General features: G+C 37.5%; 2 protein-coding genes across 2 annotated transcripts in view; both read right to left on the reverse strand.

The window, feature by feature from the left end:
- Window positions 1–2,909, reverse strand: part of LOC109203890 (uncharacterized) — a 4,336-nt gene extending 1,427 nt beyond the window's left edge. Inside the window, exons 1-4 of the mRNA XM_019363856.2 lie at window positions 2,796–2,909; window positions 2,505–2,564; window positions 1,931–2,248; window positions 367–645 (exon numbers count right to left, since the gene is read on the reverse strand). Coding sequence (XP_019219401.1) covers window positions 367–645; window positions 1,931–2,248; window positions 2,505–2,564; window positions 2,796–2,811 — 673 coding nt within the window. The 5' untranslated portion in view covers window positions 2,812–2,909. The remainder of the gene's footprint in view (window positions 1–366; window positions 646–1,930; window positions 2,249–2,504; window positions 2,565–2,795) is intronic.
- A 6,671-nt stretch (window positions 2,910–9,580) lies between these two features.
- On the reverse strand, window positions 9,581–21,729 carry LOC112848021 (uncharacterized). Its single transcript, XM_025910784.1, has 8 exons — window positions 21,633–21,729; window positions 18,952–19,009; window positions 18,003–18,323; window positions 17,409–17,675; window positions 16,798–17,064; window positions 16,447–16,575; window positions 11,857–12,035; window positions 9,581–11,390 (listed from the first exon to the last, which is right to left on the reverse strand). The coding sequence occupies exons 1-7, from the start codon at window positions 21,666–21,668 to the stop codon at window positions 11,935–11,937; spliced, it is 1,179 nt and encodes a 392-aa protein (XP_025766569.1). The 5' UTR covers window positions 21,669–21,729; the 3' UTR covers window positions 9,581–11,390; window positions 11,857–11,934.
- Window positions 21,730–23,725: the final 1,996 nt, after the last annotated feature.

Genomic DNA, 23,725 nt, shown 5'->3' on the forward strand with positions numbered 1-23,725 from the left:
TTTACCTGCCATGGATGGAGCCCCATCCGTCACATGTATACAGACACGCTTCATATGCAGACCACTTTCCTCAAAAAAGCTGAAATCTTCTCAAACATTATTTCGCCAGGTCTAACGGTAGTAAGCCGAACAATTTGCCATCAAAAAACGGACATATATGCACAATTTCATTTTTTTCTTTTTTAAAATTAATTAATTAATTTATGTATTGCGTTTTCTCTGCGTTTCTGCCAGGACCACAGGCAGGGCCACTCGCAGGTTGCTTCTGGGCCACATGTGGCCCGCGGGCCGCCATTTGAATAGGTTTGCAGTACTGTATCAGATAATATTATTGAACTGTTAAACAATAGATTTTAAATACTCTACCTTTGCAGGCTGCCAGGTGAATAACTGTTTCATTTCTGCTAATATTATTCCAAACTTGGCAACTAAGGTTTCCATTCAGCTTCCCATGTAAGTCGACAGTAAGATATGAGAACTGGGATGTACTGATGTTTAGAGATTGGTTGTGATCGTTGCTTTGTGTAAGTATCTGACCATCCAAATTCAAAATGAATTGTACTCCATCTCCTTCAGAGAAGCAGCTGACTTTCATCTGTTCTGATGACAAGCATTTCTGAGACAGGCCTGGCTTTGACACTGGAGCTAGAAGAGACAACAAAAAGGACAAAGAAAAAAAGAAAAGAAAAATAGACGTGACAAATTTCAGAGTAATGAAAAAACACATTTTGTTAGCTTGACTAAAAAATAAACCTGTTTTAATTTTCTTGACTGAGATCAAATGCATACCAGTAGAGTTTATGCATGTACATGTTTTCCTTATCAGGAATTAATTGAAAGTTCATGTCAATTAAATTGCTGAAAGAAAAATAAAATTTCAATGATATACCTTCCGTGTTTGCATTTTGGTTTTTCCCATATTCAGTGTAACTGACAATTCTCAAACTTCAATTCAGTTTTCAGCTTTTCCCCTAAATATCTGTTTAACTGTACACTGCATAAGTGCATAATTTTAAAATCTGCAAAGCAAACATATTAAAAGTATACTTGCATTTGCAGATTTGAAGGTTAAAAATTAAAATGAATTATTAACCCATCAAGCCTAACACCAAGTGAGCTTATGCAGGGCTAGTTGCCCATCATCCTTCTACAATATTGGTGAGAATTGAATCAAACTTGCACATAATGGATTGCATTTATATAGCGCTTTTTGAGACCCTCAAAGCACTTTACATTACAATTCCACTATTCATTCACTCTCACATTCACACACTGATGGAGGCAAGCTACAGTTGTAGCCACAGTAGCCCTGGGGCAGACTGACAGAAGCGACGCTGCCATATCGAGCCACCGACCAGTAGGCGGCAGGTGAAGTGTCTGCCGCCTACTGACAGACAGAGCTGGGGATCAAACCGGCAACCTTCCGATTACAAGATGAGCTTCCCAACCCCCTGAACCACGATCGCCACATAGTGATTACCTAATCAGCCTTAAAGTGAAATTTGCAAAAAATAAATAAATAAAAAATCACCTAAGTTGACACCAAATTGTGCTCTATGTCAAGATCAGATTTATCATTTTACAGATAATAACATGAATTGTGATGGACTGTGAGCTACTCCATCACTGGTGTTCTGGTTCTAAATTGTTATTCAGTGTTAACTTTCCAATTTACAGTCCACCATCAAACACAAGCACATTGCTGCAGTTCCTAAAATTAACTAAAATTCATATAACTTACGATAGATGTATTGTTAAGTCTGAAATATTGTCTATTACATGTCTAACATTTATTGACTTTTTAACATTTACTAGGTTTTCAATGTGTGCATTTATTAATCTTTTAATAAAACATAAAAGTTTGTATATCTTAACAAACACAACAAAATTTGAGTTTAAAACAAAACAAACAAACAAAAAAACAACTTACCTTGTATTTTTAGATATACATTAATTTTTTTCAGTAACTTTCCATCATGATCATGTTCTTCCAGCTGGTAATGTCCAGAATGTTTCTTCGTGGCTTCACCTACTTTGAGTATTACAGTGTCTATGCTGTCTGACTGATTTACATATTCCTTATCTAATGTAACTTTCCCTTGATTGCTTATTTTCAAAATCCTGTGTTTGTCATCCTTCGTGATTACAATCGAAGTACCACGTTTATATGACAGATGAAAAATTAGCAGCTGTCCTGTAGCTCCAAAACAAGTTGCAGAAGATTCAGAGAAAATGCATTCACCTGAACCTAAAAGAAAAAAAACAACAACATATTATGTAAAATACAGATTGAAATGAAACCAAATATATAAATAAAATAAAACTGACAAATTACATATTTTAATTTTAGGCTCATCCAGTATAATTACAACCTGCACTGTAAGTACTATAAGTAATCCTCAAATATAAATCTTTAACTATAATAAATAATTTTTTAATTATAGGTCATTCAATCAATATTTTTGTATTGAAAGCTGAGTACAACATACTATTAAACTGAGTACCTTTTGCCAGGGCTGTTGTTGCCAGAACTGCAATGCTAATGTAGATGATAATCATTGTTTCTGTAACACAGATGTCAACATTTTGAAACATGTCACACTACACTATATTTAAAGTTATGCTTGCCCTAGTTTATTCAAACATTTACAAGGTTACATACAAAGTTGTTTCTGTATAAATCAAAAAAAGGTTAAATAATATCTAAAGAATAGTATACATTTGTAGATTAAAGAATCTATCTTGTTTTAATCAGTATCAACCTGCATAGATTCAAATTAAAAGCTTTCACTCACCATTTAAGGAGGGCATGTGTTCTATGTGGTAGCGTGAGACTGCACTGCTAATTTTTAATAGACTGAAGGTTGGCCTATGGTCATCCTCTTTGCTTCTAAAGAAAGCAGCTATTGACCCACAGATGTACAAATTGGTCTAGCTAGCAAGCAAGCAATTTATTTATATAGCACTTTCAGACAACTCATAGCTGAAAACAAAGTGCTGTACACTTGACATGAGAAAAAAACAATACATTAAATTATATTTTAAAAATAAACTAATAATTGAAATTAAATTAAAACAATAAAATCAGTTAATTAAAACCTAAGTTAGTAACAACAAGTTTGAAATACTCTGCCGGGTTCCTAAATCAATAGAGGCAGAATCACAAGGTCTGCTTGAACTAAACACGATCACCTTTGTTTTGCTTGAATTACATTTTAAAAGGTTTTGGGTCAATCCAAGTTTCAATATCTTCTAGACATGACAGAAGCAATTTAATACAGAAGGCATCTTTCTGCTTCAGAGGCAGATAAATCTGGCAGTTGTCGGCGTAACAGTGGAAGGATATTCCATGCCTTCTAAGGATGGTTCCCAAGGGCTGTAAATATAATGAAAAAAGAATCCTAGAATTGAAGCCTGAGCAGGTCCGGAGGCCGACTGTGTGGAAGACGGCAGCGGGAGCTGAGCAGGTTTAAGAGGCCGGCCGCGTGGAAGACTCCTCCAGCGGAGGCAGAAGGCTGAACGGGCCCCTCGGACCCTCCAGCAGATTCAGACAAAGGCTGGCGCGGTTCTCCAGAACCCCCAGCAGGAACAGAGGAAGGCTGGATGGGCCCCTCTGACCCTCCAGCAGAGGCAACACAGGGTCAGCAGGTATGTAGACCCTTGACTGAACAGATAACTGAGCTGCGGGCAGAGCTAATGGCTGAGCTGGTGAGTGGGATACAGGCTGAGCCGGTGATTGGGCTAACGGTTGAGCGGCAGGCTGCGCTACAAGCTGAACTGCTGACAGGGTAGGTGACCAAACTGCAGACTGAGCAGATAACTGAACAGATAACAAAATGGATGACTGAGTCAGAGGAGCTAGTGACTGAGCAACAATAACAATAACACTGAACCGAAGGCAACACAGCAGGTAACTGAACTGCAGACTGTGCAGAAAACTGGGCCGGTGACTGAGTCAGTTTTTTAATGTCCACAAAACTCACCGATCAGGGAGTGGAGGACAGGAAGTTGTCAAAGAACACCACCTGTATGTGCTGCTTGCAATTGTCCGCGGCATGGATTACGCTCCTGCAGTAGTCCCATAGCTGCGCAAGCTATTCCTCCTCCGAGGCAAAACATGAGTCTGCTGGGTCCATGTTGTGGTTGTGTTGTTCTGTCCTGGTCTGTGTGCAGGCGGGCAGGAAATGGACCCAATGTGCAGATTCACAGAGGTGGAAACTTAAACTCAACTGAAAGAACCTCAGCTTTATGGCTGGCAAAAAGCAAAACAGAAACCCAACTGGAACTTGAAACAGAACACACAGGCTATAAATTCTGAAAACTCACTTATGAATTCTTATTGTATTTAGGGGCACAATAACAGCAAAGAGCACTGAGTTAGAGTGATTGACTTCAAAACACGTCAGCTCAAATCTGGAAGATAAAGGCTGTAAAAAGCACTGTTTACATTTAAAATTCTTTTTTAAAACAACCACTGTACCGCCTCCTCTCCCTGATGTCCTAGGTGTGTTAAAATAGGATCAACCTGTTGGTAGAGGTTTGGATGAAATACTGGACTCACCAGTGTTAGGGTTAGGGGACACCTGAAGTCCAGGTTCCAGGAGGTGAATAACTCCATCAGAGTAAGTAAAAAATTTGTGTACCAGCAATCTGGCGTTTACCTGGCCAACACTGACAGGAGCTGGGGCAGAGGTATGGGCCTAGGCCAGGGATGTAGGATAACAACATGGCATAGGTAAGTCGGTATTTGTGACAGCAGTGGGTACCAGAATTTCTGTCCTCCGTTAGCAATCGGAACTGTATTTTGATCAGAACTTAGGAAATTGGGTCTTTACTGGTGTACGATCGCCAATCGCTTCTGAATCTTTGGAGTGAAACATGACAGGAGCAAAAATAGGAAAAATAGTAACGCATCCGCACCACATTTTCTTGTTAGTAATGTTAACAGCATTGTAACAATAGAAATAGTAATTAGTTAGATTACTTGTTACTGAAAAAAGGAAAGCCGTTAGTAACATTGTTACTTTTAATCACCATTACTTTTAACTGTTACTTTTTGTCACCTCATATCCTGAATGTGGGTTAGTCCTGTATATTAATGCTCAGTCTGTGTTCCCCTCTCACATCTGGCTGCCTGTCAGGCCTATACAATAAAATCTTGATCCTGAATACAAGATAAAAGGTGGAGATGTGGGAGCAGCAGGCAGTCAGTCAAAAGTAAATGGAGTCATTCTCCAAATCAAGGCCACCTCATTGGACTGGTACAGTTGTAACCCAATTATTCCCAGGCCACATGTTTTTAAAGAAAACATGTGGCCTGTAATGGTATATACAGTGGTATATACAGTGAAAGGTGGTGGACCAATTACAGCCGAGGAGGTCAGATGCATCCTCCCCCTTGCTTGGGCAACGGCTCTGAAAGCAATCTTATCACAGACAAACATAAGAAAATGGCATTGAGGTGAAAAGGAACGCAATTTGTCCTGTATTTCAGCTTGAATGAAAAAACACACAAAACTGGAGTTATTCTGTGTCTTTACAGTGCACAGCTGCCTCTTCTTCTCTCATTCTCTCCCCCTCCCTTTCCTAATGCCACTTCAATCATGAAACTGATCAATGATCAGCTGATCGGCTTTTCTGCCGCAAGTCCCATCTGTCTTGTTTGTTGCGCTGCACTTTGTGCCAGAAAGAGGAAACCACACAGCAGCACGTTTAAGCTTGATATGCTGTTGTTAGAATTTATTTAATATTACTTTCTAGTATCAGCTGATGTTTCATTATATCGGTTTGGATAACTGGTGAGAGGGAAACATGAAGATGAAACCAGGAGATGTCCTTACTGAATCATCAGCACTGAACAGTTGATGGAGAAAAGGGTTTACCTTTTAGGTGACATGAATGAGTGCAAGAGAAGTTATGAACTGTTTCTGAGAGACAAATAACACCAGGAACCTTTGCTATGTCGCTGACAGCTGGTAACTGTGCAGGGGCGGGTCTAGCAAAGTTTTGCAAGGGGGCCAGGTGGGGCATTAATAAGGAAAGGGGGGCACAAAGAAATATTTTTCTTTCTTATTCTCATTTAAAATGTCTAGTTTTTAATAAATAATTATCTGACTCTTACAAACGAAGTGGTCACCCGATGTAAAATGTATAAAAATCCATTATTGTATATAGTAAAGTTGTCTCTAGACTTCTGTCTTAATTTCAGGTTTCCACCATGTGTTGTAGATAGTTCAGGAGGTTAACTCAACTAAGCAGTCTTTTGGTTTCCGCTAAGTACTGTTTAGAATACCAGAATAGGGTGGATGGTGTAGGGTAGTTTATTAGATTGATACATATATACCAGACAGTGTACATCACTGTCACAACAGCGTTTGTTTTCATTCAAAGGCTTTATGGCTTTTCCTATACCTGGTGGGCTGGTCTCTAGTCAAAATGCCTGGGCCGAATTTTTGTCCCAGGCCACCTCTGGCTGTGGGTAAATGCTGGTACGGTGCTTACGGAAAGATTGTAGGAGTATGTACAAAAATTGCCATTGGGCACTCAGATGAGTGTGAATGAAATATAATAGTTTTGTAAATTGTATTTTCCTTTTCCACACATAAAAACACAGAAAAGCACTGAGGATGTTGTGATATACATGAGAAGTGAAAAAATACACGAGTAATGAACAAAATGAAAAACTATATTTAGAAAGCCTGGACAAAACAAAGAAATGAGCAACTAAAAAAAGAGTGCTGGCTCATTATAGACAAGATGACATAACTTCTGGGGAATAAAAGGATGTAGTTTCAACTACAGTGTTCTGTGGTCTAAGTAATGATGTGAGAGTGAGTTTGAAAAAAGTATGTGCAAGTTAAATTTTCACCCATTAAACCCTGCTGTTCTATCTCTTTTCTTTCTCAATTACTTCCTTCAACCCAACAAGTGACAGAAGCTTGAAAGAAAAAAAATGTGGTAATTTTTTTATTCCACTAATAAAAAAAACTGACATGAAGAGCTGTCACTGATGGTTGATGCCTTTTAAGTCTTTAAAGAATTAGTTATCAACTGGAATATCTATTTTTGTACAGGAAAAGCACACTTTACCCAAATGTTTTTAAGGCCATGTTGCATTAGAGATGGAAAAAACAGGGAAATGTAAATCACACTGTCAGTTGATCATTACTGTTTGTATCTAATATGAAACTTTCACACTGTTAGTTACTTAGAAATGCCTTTGGCCCCATCATGTGGTCAGTGCTGATCACTGCATTAAATGCAAATCAAGCTTCATCTTGTCTCAAACTGTTCTTTCCCTATACGAGCCAACATTACAGATGTCGACATATTGACACAGAGCAATTGATAATAATAAAGTAATACAAATAAAGAAAACGTTAAAAAAAGAAGACGAAAAAATCAACTTGTGTATTAAGGAAAAGGCAGCATTATTCTGTTTATCTCTTATGCTTGCATTTGTTGTAATGTTTTTTATGGTAAAACACACAAACACAGCATGAGGAAAACAAAAACTTTATTATACTTAAAAAATGGGACATGATGACAAATGTGACTTTTCAAATGTCTTTTTTATACATATCAACAAACATTCTTATTACTGCTGCATTTGTGTCACATAAAATATTTTAAAATGTTACCTAGTTAATTAGAGCTATTTCCACAATGAAACAGGCTAATGTGTAAAGTCATTGTAAGCTACCTCGTGTGCCCTTCATGTTTTTTGTATTGTTACTTCATAAGAATAAGTGAGCATTTACTATTATGGATCATCTACTATGATTCGTAATAGTGAACAAACAAGCCATTGTTGTGCATGATACCGATACTGTAGTTGCACACTGACCTCTGTGCAACGGCAGCAGTCGTTTAGCAGTTTAGCAGCTCAGTGACCACACGACCTTGTGGTTTCTAAGGTTGTGACAATGAACGCAGTGAAGACCAGCTTTGATGCATAGGCACAGCTCACATCATCTAAAAAGAACACAATGTAAGCAAAGCACCAACACTATTGAAAAAAGGCTTTGTTTAATCCCCGGGGGTAAAATTTGGATTAGGACTTTTACAATATTGTCAATATTGTGTTTGTTTATTTGAATTATGTCCTACCTTTCTTATTACATGAAGAATACCTCTTCATGTAATAAGAAAGTAACATCAATTGCAGATGTCTTACTTTGATAGGAATCATCATTGTAGAGTTTCAGCTAAGTTGAGGTCAGATATAATGTTTTGCGCAAAAATTAAAGTTTTCCTGTGACTTGAGTGATGTTTTCTTTGTATACAAGTTTGGAGTTAAAAATGTTATCTGCAGCAACATCTGAAAGAAGTAACACAAGGAACGTAAATATGGTGTAGTCACATTCTGTTACTATTGCATTTATCTGAGACTCTCCACCATTTGACCTTAGAACTGAAGAAGCTTCTCGAATGCGAGGTGAAACGTCCAGACGCTTTTCTTTCCAAGCTCCTTAGACTATCTATCACTATAGCTGACTGCTAGATACTGAATCCAGATGCTCCTGTTACAGTTGTGTTAAGAATATTATTTTGAGGACTTTTTATTTGTTTGTTTGTTTTTTAAACAAAGATATACCACTGGATACTTATGAACACACCTAAAAATTGAATACCATATGATTTATCCTTTGTAGCATGTCTGTCTGTGTCTGCCTGACACCAACTGCACTGGGTAGCGGATGTCTTAAAATAGGCTTAAGTCACTGTTACTGCCAGGACCTGGTGATATATACTGAAGAACAGCGTGGCAGACAGCCTGAACCTGTGCTCTTCATCATGTGGGACGATTGTGACTCAAGAGTTGGGAGTTCGCCTTGTAATCGGAAGGTTGCCGTTCGAGCCCCCGGCTTGGACAGTCTCGGTCGTTGTGTCCTTGGGCAAGACACTTCACCCATCACCTACTGGTGGTGGTCAGAGGGCCTGGTGGCGCCAGTGTCCGGCAGCCTCGCCTCTGTCAGTGTGCCCCAGGGTGGCTGTGGCTACAATGTAGCTTGCCATCACCAGTGTGTGAATGGGTGGATGACTGGTTGTGTAAAGCGCTTTGGGGTCCTTAGGGACTAGAAAAGCGCTATACAAATACAGGCCTTTTACCATTTACCATCACAGGATTAATGTTAACTGTTTATTTTGCTTTTTTATGTCCTGCAATGTACATTTGTCAATATAGTCTGCACCACAAAAGTTTGTGAAAAGAAGCAAAGTTAACACCCTGGTGTGAAAACCACATTAGATTAAAGCCACAACTCTTTCTTTTTTTAGTGTCTCTGCTACAGACGCACTAACATGTATGTTCTGAAGTACTGCATGGGAGACAGCATGAACCTGTGATCTTCGTCTCAGGATTTATGTCAAAAGATAGAGAAAAGTCTGTTCACACACATTTATGTATAAACATTTGCTACCACAGCAGGAGTGAAACAAAAATCACATGTAAAATGTGACAGCTGCAAGTGATGGCTTGTCTTTTTTCTCAGCAGCTTCAGAAAATCACCCATTTCTGTGCACATAGTTACAGATTTGTCTCCACATTTACAAATCATGGCACACTTTTAAATCTGAGTGAATTTCACAAGATCTTGCAGATCACATGCTCTGCATTTTATTGCTTTTAGTTAACTGTAAAAACTTTGGCTCCACCATGTGATGAGTGCTGATACTATGCGTTTTTCCATTTACTACTAAAGGTTACAGCTTTTACTAGTTCATCACAGAATTATCACTAATCACCAAATAATACATGTAAAGCGAAACACCAAAATAAAACACCAATTCTTGTTTCATGTGAGGTTATTACAGCGTTGTCCCTTTCTACGTTATGCTTGACTTAAACATAATGGTTTGTGTGACTGAGATACATACAGAGAATAAATGTAACACTTTGAGACAGATTTCTGTAAAACATGAGGAGAGCGCAGATTTTATTGTACTTAAAAAAATGGCATGGGATCACAAAACCTGACAAATATTACTGTAATTCTAAATGTTGGTCAACAAGCTTCATTTATTGCATTTATTGTCATTGCATTTGAAAAAAAATGAAATTTGAATTGCATCACCAGGTTGCCGACCAAACACACACAGTTATACGTGTCTCACAAAGTCCATTTACTGACTTTTTCAGACATGTCAACACTTTTGTCACACATTTCACACCTTACACAAGATATTTATATTAATCACACTTTGCATTAAAATACTGCTTAGAAGAATTGCCTGCAGGGGAGTTTGTGCCCTTCATGTTTTTGTATTGCTGCTTGATGTCTCTGTTGGTTCTCAGTCATCCAAAACTCAAGCCAAACAACAAAGCATATGCTGTGCAGTGCAGTGAGCTCTACACTGCACAGAAACAGCATAGCCACTCGACAAATACATGACACAACATAGAAGAGCCACCTCGACAGGACAAGACTCAGCTGTACATCTGCACCTAAAGGACAAAGTCACTCTTTCAGGGATGCCAATGTTCACATTTTGGACTGAGAAGACAGATGGTTGGTTTGAAAGAGGAGCAAAAGAGACCATCTATTTCCACTGTGAACAACCACCTTCGAACAGAGCGAGCAGCTTATGACACCAACTGTCAGCTACCCACAACGCAGTCCTGAGATCCCTCAATAGGTCACATGATAGGGTAAAGGTCTTACAGTGGTTTCATCCAAAACCTTTAGTGGTAATGGCCCATGCCTTTTTACACACCATGGCGAATGTCATGTCGCAGATGATTAATAGTGGGTCAATGATCACCTCCTAAGGGACAGCCCCTACTAGGGGTTAGATAACTGGGACTTTCCACCTGATGAGAGGTAAAATGTCTTCAAAAAAATTAAAACCTTCTTTTCATGATCTTAGATCTCTTAAGTCTCTACTATGATCATCAGTTGTGAACAAACAAGCCAGTGTTTTATGCATTATACAGTTTTTTTCTTTCTCAATGATGTCTGTGCAGCTTAGGTAATGTCACATGGTTTAGAGGTTTAGCAGCTCAGTGAATACAGGATATAGTTTGTGGTTTTAATGTCATGACGGCACAGAAAAAAGTAACCATGATGTTTCACTGTGTTTTTATCTCAAACAAGAGGCACAGCCCACGTCTGCTTAACACAACACAAGGAAAGCACCATCACTGACCAAAGCCTTTTATTCAATCTCCAAGGTTAAATGTAAAATGTTGGTTAGAACTTTTACAGGGTTGTTGTAGTTTATTTAAATTATGTCAAATAAAATGTAGTTTGAATATTAAGTATTAAGTATTTAATTTAATTTAATATCTCATTATATTAAATGCCTTCTAAATACCTTTTTTATCCCTTTATGTTTTCTTCAAAATTATCTTCAAAATTAAAGTAATCCAGTGAGTACTTGTAAAATATGTGTTAGAGTGAATTGTTAAATGTTTGTCATTTTTATGCTTACCATCTCTACAAAAGGAATTTCACTGTCCCCCTCCCCAGATTCTCGGGGTTCTGTGTAGGAGGCTGTAGTCTTTTATTACAGGCAACATCCTTGTGAAGGTCTTTTTGATGTAAGCTTCCTGCCCAGCAGGAGGTCTCACACACACACACACACACACACACACATTCTTACTTACATACAAAAGTTCACACATATACACACAATGCCTTAGAACCATGTGGGCGTTGCTTTGCTGTGTTTTGTGTGAACTGTCTCTCAATAAAAGGCAGTGAGAGGAGGCCATCATCGGGGTCATTCGTGATGAGCTAAGATACCGACGAGGCCTCCCTTGCGCAAGTAAACGATCGAACGCTGTTGCCTTGTTTTTCTTTCACGGGAATAAGTCCTGGATACAGCGGGGTCTAAGTTTAGACCCAACAATATGTTTACCTTTACATTAACTGCACAGCTGGAACTGCTAACCTGGCATAGTTTTATTAGCTACTTGACCGAAAGTCAACGTTAACTTTCATCTTGATTTGAAATCGGTGGTGCTTCTCTTGTTTCTCTTCCATCCTGCTTCAGTCTAACATCTGAGTAGACAACATCCTCTTCAGGATCGTCTGAAAGAAGTAGAAAGATAAATCTGTGTCTTGTGTAATCAAAGGAGATTAATATTGTACATCAAAAACTTGTAGCAAGAAAGTTTTCACAAACATTCACAATGACACAATATTTGTAGCTTTGGCTCTGTACATCACCACAGTGGATTTTAAATCAAACAAAAAACTGTGATTGAAATAAAGACTTTAGTTTTAATTACCTTTAATTTAAGGCATTAGGCCCAAAATTGGATAATTATTAGGGGTGGCAATTTGACCCAATAATTGCGATTAATTAATTAGAAAAAAAAGGGGGGGGGAACGCATTTAATCACACTTTGCATTCCAAGCAAAGAGGAACTTTTGTCAATGTTGGATTTCCTGGTATAACAATTACACTGATGCACACATCAGAGCTACAAAGAATCAGAAGAAAGCGTGTTGCTAGGACTGATCGGAGGCAAATTTCATTTCAAAAGACTACCTGATGGAAGCCTTGAAAAAAGCGTGGTTTTATGCAAACTGTGCAAAAAGGAGTTTGGATACCACTGAAGCACTTCAACCTTTCAGTACCATCTAAATGCAAAATATGTTGCAGTGAGCACAGAAACTGTGGGAGCTGCTAGCTCCAGCAGTGTCAGTTTGAGTACCAACAACAGCCTAAACTTGATGAAATGACTGGCTTCAGGACCAAAATTAGTAAGTCAACATCGGACAAGTTCTCTCGCAAAATGGATTGCTCTGGACTGTAGACCACTATCAGTGGTAGAAGATGGGGGTTAGAAAATGTGCTACAGTTAGCGTCAGGTGATCCAGCTTTCCAACTACTTTTACTTGAAGACTATTTCAAGTAAAATTCAACAGCTTTATGACACTGAAAGGCAAACAAAATTAGATGCATTACAGACAGCCCTGCTAATGTGGAGGAACTACACCAGGAGCAAACAAGACTGGGGCAACAGAAAGAGCCACTCATACAGGATGTTCCACAGGGTGGAATTCTGTGCTGGATATGGTTTCTTGTCTACTAAAAAATCAAGAGGTTGTTTTTGCTTCTTTAGACAAACAAAAGCACAAGCTAGTGATTTTAACTCCATCAGAGCTGATAAACCTCCAAAAGCTGGCGACTGTTCTTGAGCCATGCAGGTAATTAAAACTATTTTTTAACTTATTGTTACTGTTTCTTCAAAAAGATTAATAATTACTTTCTTGAACTGTCTACTACAGATTTGTAACAGAGCTTCTTGGAGGTGAGACATATGTCTCATGTTCAGTGGTTTTACCTGCTTTCTGCCACCTGCATCACACCATGGAGGTCTCCAATGATGACTCAAACTACATGGTGAAATTTAAGACTGCCTTCACAAAGGACCTATCCCAACGTGTAGCTACACTCAACCATCAGTGGCTCGAGATAGCTACTGTGCTTGACCCATGCTTTAAGGATTTCAAGTGTCTTGCAAGGGGAGAGCGAGAAGTTTGGAGCAGCCTTGAGGCCCTGCTGCAGGAGCAGTGTAAAGATGCCACCACAAAGGAGCCAGCAAAGACAAAGTGCCTCCTCCTCTCTTCATTGTCTTCAGACTCTGATTCAGATGAAGAAGCCCTGAGTAACAGGGCCCTGAGTCTGTACAGAGCAGAATCCACCATCAGCGACAGAAAGACTGCCTGCTGCAGTGGTGGTCCAGTCGAGCAGGGACACACCCACAGCTGTGTGTCCTGGCCCACAAGTATCCTGCCACTTCTGTCCCATGTGAGAGACTGTTCTCACTTGCAGGTCACATGTTTCTACCTTATTTTTTTAATAAGAAAAACTGCACTTTATGTTTAAATTTTTATTATTATTATTATTATTTAAAGACAATACCACTTTGAAAATCTACATAAACCACTTAAAATAGCACTTTCTTTTTAAGTCTGCCCAATTTTGGCCAGGGATATTATTTTTTGTTCTTCTGTTTTGAATTGAAATGCAGTTTAAACCCTATTTTTTCTTTCCAGAAATTAAAAGAGGTGGAGTTTACAATATTAATGTCCATGTCTATTATTTGATTCTGTCACCCAATAAAACCCTTTTAAATGAAAAAAAAATTGGCGCCTTGGGGCAAATTTTCTTGTGCGATTAAATGCGATTAATCAAGATTAATTACAAAGCCTCTAATCAATGAATCACACAATGGATGGAAAAGTAGCATCATTACCAAGTTCTGTTTCCTTTTTATTTCCGGAAAAATGAAGCAGACATCATATCTAAAGTCATAACAAAGCTCTAAATTTGTATTTTATAGCTTTTGATGTAATTTTAAATATAATGCTCAAGTAGATGTCAGTATAAGTAAAGGAGGCCATCATTATGTGGAAAAAGCACAGAAATAAACCAGAGAGATGGCAAAACATTGAGGAGTGGCAAAACAACATCAACTTTATATTCTTAAAAACGTATAAGGTTGAGCTGCAGTGCCATCTCAAATACACCATTCTTCTTCTATCCAAGAGATATTCTCTGACCCCACCTTGATCCCATCTGTGATGTGTCACTCCAAAGAACACGTCCACGCTCTAGAGTTCAATGGTGGTGTGCTTTACACAACTGCTTGCAACACTTTGCATCAACACTTTGCACTGGGGGGGTAAGGCTTGGAAACCCATTCCATGAAGCTCTCTATGCACTTTTCCTGAGCTAAGCTAAAGGCCACATAATGTTTGGAGGTCTGTAGTGACTGACTCTGCAGAAAGTTGGGGCCTCTGAGTACTGTGCCCCACAGCATTCACTTCCAATTTCTTATAATACCACTATCAGTGGACTGTGGAATATTTAGTGGTGAGGAAATTTCATGACTGAACTTTTTGCACAGGTGGCATCCTATCACGGTACCATGCTGGAATTCCTGAGAGCTTCTGGGAGAGACCTAATCTTTCAAAAATGTTTATATAAGCAGTCGTCATGGCTAGGTGTTTGATTTTATACACCTGTGACCATGGAAGTGACTCGAACACCTAAATTCTATTATGTGGATGAGTGAGTAAATAGTTTTGGCAATATAGTGTATATATTTACTCCAGTTATTTTCATCCTTTTTGCCACTACCATTTATCCACATATGATCCCTAACACACTACCTACACAACACCTCATGAACTCCACAATATCTAAAGAAATCAAGAACATAAAGAGATGATTGTATCACGGTCAAGGTCTACAATCAAGACCATTCAGGAATCAACCTTCCTGAGTGGAAATACATAACATAACAAGTTCATAACAAGCTGAAAACCACTGGTTACACTCAAGCAGAGTAAGGCGAGGTTTGATCTCAAAAGAGCCGGCACATTTCTGAAAGAAATTTTCTGGACATATGAAACCAATATTAACTTGTATCAGAAGGGAGGAGAAAAGTATGGAAAAGGAGTGAAATTGCTCATGAGCTCAAGCATACCACACTGTATGACTAGGTGAAAGTAATGTTACGGGCAAATGGCCACCAGTGGAACTGGGTCGATCGTGCTTATTGATGATGTGACTGCTGGTAGAAGTACATGATGAATCCTGAAGCAAACGGCTATTTTCTCTGATCAGTTTCTGTCAAATACTACATAACTGATTGGGCAGTGCTTCACATTGCAAATAGATAATGACCCATAACATACTACAAAAGAAGCCCAAGATTGTCTTAAGGCAAAGAGATGGGATATTATTCAATGACCAGTCAGCCACTTTATACATAATTGGCTGATAGCCTGCAAACTAGCAGCAACAGAAGGTGGTCCTGCAGTGCAGTCCTGGAAGAGCATCACAAGGAAAGAAAATACCATGGTAATGTTTATGGGTTGAAGGCAGTCTTACTGCAAGACTGAAGTGTAAAACTGATCCTTACACTTTAAATCATGTTAGTTTTCTAGTAAATTTTGATCCTCTGAAAATGAGAGACTGGAAAAAAAATACCTCCACTGGCCAGTGGTACCCTCAGCGTCAAGGTAGATAGACCGATGTTATAACTTTCAAAATCCCATTTCACTTTGTTCTCAAAAGTTATGATTTTTTTGTAGATACACGAAAGATATCAATTTGAAACTCCTACATTGCTTTATTCTCAAGTTATCACATTGATAAACTTGGGTGTCCATGTCACCCACCTGCCCACCGTTGTCAGGATGACAACAATAACCCATCAGGCTTTTACAGCTGAGGAGAAAAATGACTGTAATTACTAAATATTTAATAAAAAGTTTTGTAAAACTAATTGAATTAAAGGTGAAAGTCAGCATTTCAATCACATATTGAATATTTTACTTAAAATCCCTTGTGGTCCTGTACAGAAGCAATACAAATAATGGCGCTTACTGTAAAGGTTTTATAACAATTTGGCATACATTCATGTGTGGTACTCACTGAGACAAAATTGATAGCAACAATATAGTTAATTTAAAATATTACCTTCATTAACAGTCATAATGCCAGTTGTCTTTTGGAATTTCCGAATACCAAGAAACACAGCCAGAATGAGTAGAATGGCAATGCTTCCTACCACAGCCACAGTCACAACACAGTGGTCAGAAATATTACCTAGAAATTGAAACATTAAGAAGAATGGACTGAGTTAAATGGGATATAATCGCCTCAAGTCACTTGCAATTTATATTTCAGTATCTATAAGTAAGATTGATTTTTTTTTTAACTCAAATAAATAACTTAATTCGAACAATGCCTATGAATACATAAACTAAACAAAATAATTAAAAATATAAAAGAAATGAATATCTAAGTAGAACATTTTTTTTATATTACCTGCACATCTTATAAGGTGGATGATGGTTTGTTCTCTGCTTATATTGTTTTGGACGATACACATCAACTTTCCCAGCAGCTGACCATGTAAGCTGATTGTAACATTTGAAATGTTGTGGTTTTCTGAAATGTTGGGTTGGGTTTTGATCAACACGTTATCATCTAATAAGAAGATGAACTCTACTTCATCTCCTTCAGAGGAGCAGCTGACTGTCCTTTGTTCTGGTGACAAACACATCTGAGATACAGCTGGTTTTGACACAGGAGCTGAAAGACAAACATGTGGTCACATATGTATACAGTACGAATTGCAATTTAGCATCCATTGCCAGCTCTGCAAACTATCATATATGGCTACAGAAACTCTGTTTTTAGTGGTACCTGCTAAATCATTAAAGTTTTAAAAAAAACTGTAGCTTGCGAATTTTATGATCTTCAGGACACTTTGTCAACATAGATAATCTTTTAAAACAGATCTATGCTGCTTTTAAAGATAGTTACAGGTTATTAACGTCTTTGATTATCCAAATATATATTATTGCTTTACAATACATTTAACATGTGCATTTCTATTACATATATTTTGTACCAAAATATTTGAAGCACACTACCTGTACAGCTTGTAAGGTGGGTGATAGTTTGTTTTCTGCTGACATTGTTTTGAGCAACACATGTCAGGTTTCCCATCAGTTGACCAGGTAAGTTGATAGTAACATTTGAAATGTTGTGGTTTTCTATACCGTTGCCTGTAGGCTGTAAGTTTGTCTTATCATCCAAAGACAAAATAAACTTTACTTCCGCTCCTTCAGAGAAACAGCTGACTGTCATCTGGTTTGGTGACAAACACATCTGTGTAACAGCTGGTTCTGACACAGGAGCTGAAAGACAAACAGTCACATATAGACACAGTATCAACTGTAATATGACGTTCACTGCTACGCTAAGAAGTGTAAATACATATCAATACAGGCTTTATGTAAGTGCTTACTTATAGCTTACTTATGTAAAATGTGTCCACAAAATGAATGATAATTTGATAACTCTCTTATAATATATAACCAGCAATAAGAACAACGGTAAATACAATCTATAAACTGTTCATGTAACTACCTGCTTTTTCTGATTTTAGCTCTAAACCACATTTTGACGTGTACATTGTTATTACACAGATGTTATTCAATAAGTCAATAAGTTGTTGGTCTTACCTAGTATATGTAGATGGATGTTAACTGTGTGCAATAACACACCGTCAGTAGAATTGTGTGTTTCCATCCTGTACGCTCCAGAGTCATTTTTTGTTGCTTTGTTGAGCTTCAATGTTCCATTTGTGAAGAATATAGTACGATTCTTGTATTTTTCATTGAGACTAATTAATGTATCATTTTTTAAGGTTAAAATGTTATCTGTACTCTTTTTCAAGCTTGTCTTTATATGTGGCTTGTTAGGTATGTAAAAAACAAGTGGTTCTCCTAAAACTCCAAAACACGTCTGGGGTCCAGGTTCAGTTAGATTGCATTCTGAAGACCCTGTTAAGAAAATAAATAAACAAATGTATACAAAGAGGGAAATTAATAACTATCATGTATTTGCACTAAACAGAAAACCATAAACTTTGTATTTATGTAACCGATTAATAGTTACTGACAAAATCCATGTGAATGTAATTTGAGTAATAGTATTAATGACACTGTTATCTGATGTAATGTTGTACAGCACTATATCAAACAGAAATGTTCTCTCATCAGACTAAACATTAAATCATAAGAAAAAACATTTAAAAGCTTTAACCTCCTAGGACCTGGGGTCCACATATGTGGACATCATTCAACATTTGGGTTTTCTAGACCAAAATACTGAATTTTACTCTACAAGGCCTGATATCCACTTACATTATACTGCCACTGTTCTATTAAAATTTAAAACAAATGTGCTCATATGTGGATCTCATTTTAGTCAAAAAAAAAAAAATCAGGTAAAAAATAAAAATCTGGTTATTCTTTGTTTTTACATTCATCAGGTCCCAATCAGCCCAAATAGCAAAGAGAAATTAAAAATGCATGCCATGAAAGAGTTTGGGTCTTAGGAGGTTAATAATGACTTAACATTGTAGATTTATTTTGTTCTTCCATGTAGTGTTTAATAGTTGAAGTGTACCTTGTGCCACAGCGGTCATTGCTGGAGCTGCGATGATCATGTAGATCAAAATCATCTTCTGTTTGGACAGAATCAGATTATTTTGCATGTGTAGTGTACTACCAAATGTGTGGATTATCTACATGATGGATAAATAGAAACTATTCTTACTTTGGAAAATAATGCAACAACTATTGACATACTAGACATTTGCGTGCTTTTTAACTAATGTCGCCATGACAACAGTCACTCACCACATTTAAAAGAAGATCACTTCTTACTCTCTGGCATGTGAATTCACCACTGGCACCTGGATGGTATATTTCTAGTCTTTTTTCCCTTTCATGAAGAAAATCGAGGAAGACATTATTTGCCTTCAGCACAACCAGAGCACTAGACTCAATGTAGATATTTAAAAAACTCGTTTTTATATAGCACTTTTCCACTTGAGCACTCAAAGAACTTTACAACATGTCTCATACACACACAATTTTTCGATCTTACTATCTTACAGTTGCACACACATTCAAACTCTGACAAACACATTGGGAGAAACTCGGGGTTCAGTATCTTGCCCAATGATACTCTGCAGATTGGAGCATTCACCAATGTTCCAATTAGGAGATGACCTGTGCTACAGCTAATCCCATGAGAGCAGTTACCAAGCTTTATGTCAGATTCTATGGATGATCGTGTGAACCCATTATGAATTAACGGGAGTCATTCTCTGACATTAATCAACAATGCTGCTTCTTGCTTTAGTTAAAGTTCTGTGTGCATATGTGTGGGTTGTACCTGTATGTCAGATACTCAAAGTAGAAGACTTCCCATTATTTTAATAAGTCAACAACTATAATTTTAATTGTTATATTAATTGTTATATGGCTGATAATTATAAATATCTGGCTTAGAAAAACATTTTTATTCTTTACTATGTGTTTTTTCGCTGGTAGAGGCCACATTTCTTTTCTTGAACGCCATATTAGGGCTATTCCATCAAACAAAATATTACTACTTTTAAAATCTTAGTCTGTTTTCAAATCGCTACTTTAAGCTTAAATTTTGTTGTTCTGGTCAACAGATTTATGACATATTGTTTGAACTGTGGACACCAAAGCTATGGTGACCAATCAAAAGGGTTTCATAACATTTTTTCTTGTATTATCTAGTATTTTTTACAATCATAATCAATCGATCTTTGAAATGTTTTTAAAATAGTAAAGTAATTTCACTGCATTCTGTTGAGAATTGAGTTTAGCGTTACTTACCTGCAACTGGCAGGCATGACGGGCTTTGGGCTGCTGTTTTTGTCTTGTGGTTTGGACAGAAATGAGTAAGCATGTATTTAAAGTCACCTAAGTCTTACTCAAGCGTTTAGTGTCTCATCATACTTGTCTTTACTTATACAAACATGTAACTATAGTAATTAGACAAATTAGAGTATTACTTTTGATGCTATTCAGACATTTTATTTCACGTTCTTAATATCAAGCATTTTTGAGCTGCTATATGGATGGAATTTAAAAAGAGTATCTTTACTTACAGTTACTAAGTGTAGCCCAGAAAATCATCTCAAGGTTAAACTGTTGGTAACAGCAGAGAATGCTATAAGGTGTGCTTTAAAATATATGCAAAAGGACAGCATTGAGGGTTCCTTTAAATCATGGAAAATCATGGAATATGTCCCAGATAATCCCATATTATATTCTCACTAGACTGACTGTGATACCGCATGCTTCTCTGAATCTCTGTAAACATACCAATAAAGCACTATATGCCTTTAAAGGGATTTTATTCTCACGTCCTGCAATTTGAACTCATCAACATGGTCTACAGCAAGTATCGGTTGACACCTTAATGTGGGATGCTAAAACTATGTTAGGTAAAAACCACAGCTCTTTCCATTTTAAACTTGTTGCAGATTCACTGACTGATTGAAGTTTATGTTTAAAAATACAAAGAAAATGTACTAGCACACCCACACAGAGTGAGAAAGAGAGAGGTACAATATCATATAAACTCCAAGGAGAGAGATCTGATTATAATATATTAAGGTTAGTTAAATGATCTGGTATAAAAGTAATAGAATAATGTTAGTGTAGTTAGAGTTGTTTATACTTTTGGGATATTACTTCACAAAGACACAGTGAAGCTCCTTCTGATCGTCTCTATACTTTTCCATCAACTCCCTGAAAGTAAACTGTATCTGTAGTGCTCTTTCTTGGCATTACGCTTTACTGCTGCTCACTCGTCATTTTCTCTCTTATTAACCTAGCTGCAAAACTTTCCTTTATCATCATGGTATGGGTCATCCGCTTCATCCTTCTGTACTTTACTAGATTTCTTAAAAAACGGTACCAGTGCAATTCTCCATTCCTCAGCCATCCTCTCACTCTACAAGATTGAGTTTAAAAAAAAAAAAAACTAGTTAAAAAGTCTATTTTTTTCTGTCTGTCTTAGGCGAATAGAATCAAATTATCTCCATCACATTGCTGTAAGGTTTTACTATCAGTTTCAGGTGCATCACTCTTGCTCCCAGATAGGTGCTGAACCCACCAGTTAGCTCATTTCTGTCACTTGGTATATGTGTTTGATAGCTGAAGCATAAACTGAGCTAGCAGTTGTTGCATTAACAATAATAGTCCAGTTTTTACAAAGCTACACTATACTTAGACTAAAAAATGACATAAACATGTACTTACAGCATACATGTCCTTCAGCCTGTGTAGTCTCTCCATGTAAGTCTGCTTTATATGTATGCAACTAGCACTTGCAGCATACTAGGCAGCTGGTGGCTAAACTCACTGGTACTGGCGCCCCCTGGTGGTGAGCCTGTAATGCTTCATCACAGGGTTAATATTAACAGACAGTCTGTTGAAAGAAGCTGTAACTGATGAGTTTTCATGTGTTTTCAGTGCTTTGATGTCATGTCAGGCAGTAAATTATTCATTTCCATGCACGCATTTTCAGAGTTGGCGACACATTTACGTTTATATTTGAGAACATTTTACGCATTGACAAAAAATTCACAAATCTCTGTTCAAATTTCGATATTTGTTTACACGTTTACAAATCTGATCTCTCACATATGGTTCTGAATGAGCAAATGTGGATTGACAGAACAACCACTAATCAGAAACTAATATATGTAAAGGAAAACAATCATTCTTATTCACAAGTTGCAGGTTGATACTGTCACGGTCCTGGGTCGGTGACCCAGTGTTTTGAGTTTCTTGTCTCTGAGTTTTGTATTATGATCTCAGTTCCCTTTGTTCCCCAGGTTATTCTTTAGTGTCTTTGTTTGGCTCTCTTGTATTCTCTTTAGTTCTCTGAGTATTTAATAGCTCCCCTCTGTGTCTTTGTTGTTGTTCTGTGTTCTTAGTTGCTCTGTCTCCCCTAGTCTAGTTTGCGTCTGTGCTACTTCCTGTTTTAGTTTGAAGGTCCATGTCTCTTGTGAGTGTATTCTACTTTGCTCCCTCGTCTCGTCAGTTCTGATTTCTCCCAGCTGTGCTCCCCTTCTGTGTCTCATTCCCCTCGTTACTACCCTGTGTATATTAGCCCTGTGTTTGCCCTTGCTCGGTGTCGCGTCGTACCCTCAACTAGCTGTGTGTGTTCTGTTTCCAGTGTTCCTTGTGTTTAGTCATCTGCTCAGGTTCAGTTTTGTTTTCCAGTGTTTCAGACCTTAGTTCCTCTGTTCCGTCTTTTGTTGTCTTTTTGGTGAGTTTAGTTAATTCAAGGTTTTGTCCCAGCAATAAAGCTGCGCTTTAAGTTTGAACTCCCCGTGTCTGAGTCCTGCATTTTGGATCCACCTCTCCTGCCTGCCTGCCACACAGCCAACCATGACAGATACATACAATACTGAGACTCTAAGCTGCAGGCAAAAAGCTGTATGCACTGAAAATACATGACTTAAATAACAAACTGTAATAGAAGCACAATTACAACTATTTCTAGAGTAAATCTTTCATGTTTTTTGTATTGTTAGATAGAATAAGTGGGCATTTTGTCATCTGCTATGATTCTTAATGGTAAAAAAAACAAGCCAGTGTTATGCAAGATGCATATATAGTATGCACTTTCTCACCGTGTGCAACTAAGTTAGTATCACATAGTTTCATTCTTTTACGGTCATGACAGACACAGTGAATATTAGCTAAAATGCTCAAGCTATGAGATGATGATTGATGCTTGACTCTGCTGTTGTCTCAGAGAGGCACAGCTCCCCTTTGCTGTTATCTGCTATATATACAAAGCACAGCACAAGAAAAGCACAAAAACTAATGACCACAGCTTTTTTAATCTCCAGTGTTATATGTAAGATGTTGGTGAGAGCTTCTAACTGAAACTGCTAACTTGGCATGAACAGGTTTAAGACTGGTGCTAGGTCAGAATGTATTAGGGGAAAGCTAACTTGCATCTTGATTTGAACATGGTGTTGCTTTTCTTGTACGCTGTTTCACTTTAACATCTGAGTAGATAATATCACCCATATGGAAAAGAAATAGTAAAAACTTATATGATTTACTCATGAAAGTGGCCACTTTCTCATTACTTTCATATATTGTTTTAGTAAGTATCCAAAACATACAAGTTTCATTATATAATTTTTCAAGGGATCTTATATCTGTTTTCACTCTTGTATGCTTTTCATACAAATTTCACACAAGACAGATACAAACTTTATAAGATTTATATATATCTTTTCCATATGGGCATCTTCAGCATTATCTGAAAGACAAACAGAAATCGATTTTTTTAGGTAGTCAAAAGATTTTACAATTATATATGAAAGACT

The sequence above is a fragment of the Oreochromis niloticus genome, linkage group LG10, assembly GCF_001858045.2.
Source record: "Oreochromis niloticus isolate F11D_XX linkage group LG10, O_niloticus_UMD_NMBU, whole genome shotgun sequence".
Taxonomy (NCBI): Eukaryota; Metazoa; Chordata; class Actinopteri; order Cichliformes; family Cichlidae; genus Oreochromis; species Oreochromis niloticus.

What these genes read in the sequence shown, in the direction of transcription:
- LOC112848021 (XM_025910784.1), bottom strand. Translation starts at nt 21,668, where the DNA reads ATGGAGAGACTACACAGGCTGAAGGACATGTATGCT. An exon ending in CCACCTTATAAGATGTGCAG is followed by an intron (nt 16,576 to 16,797) that starts GTAATATAAAAA and finishes TTCAATTTCTAG; the next exon opens with GTAATATTTCTGACCACTGT. An exon ending in CATTATGACTGTTAATGAAG is followed by an intron (nt 12,036 to 16,446) that starts GTAATATTTTAA and finishes TACTTCTTTCAG; the next exon opens with ACGATCCTGAAGAGGATGTT.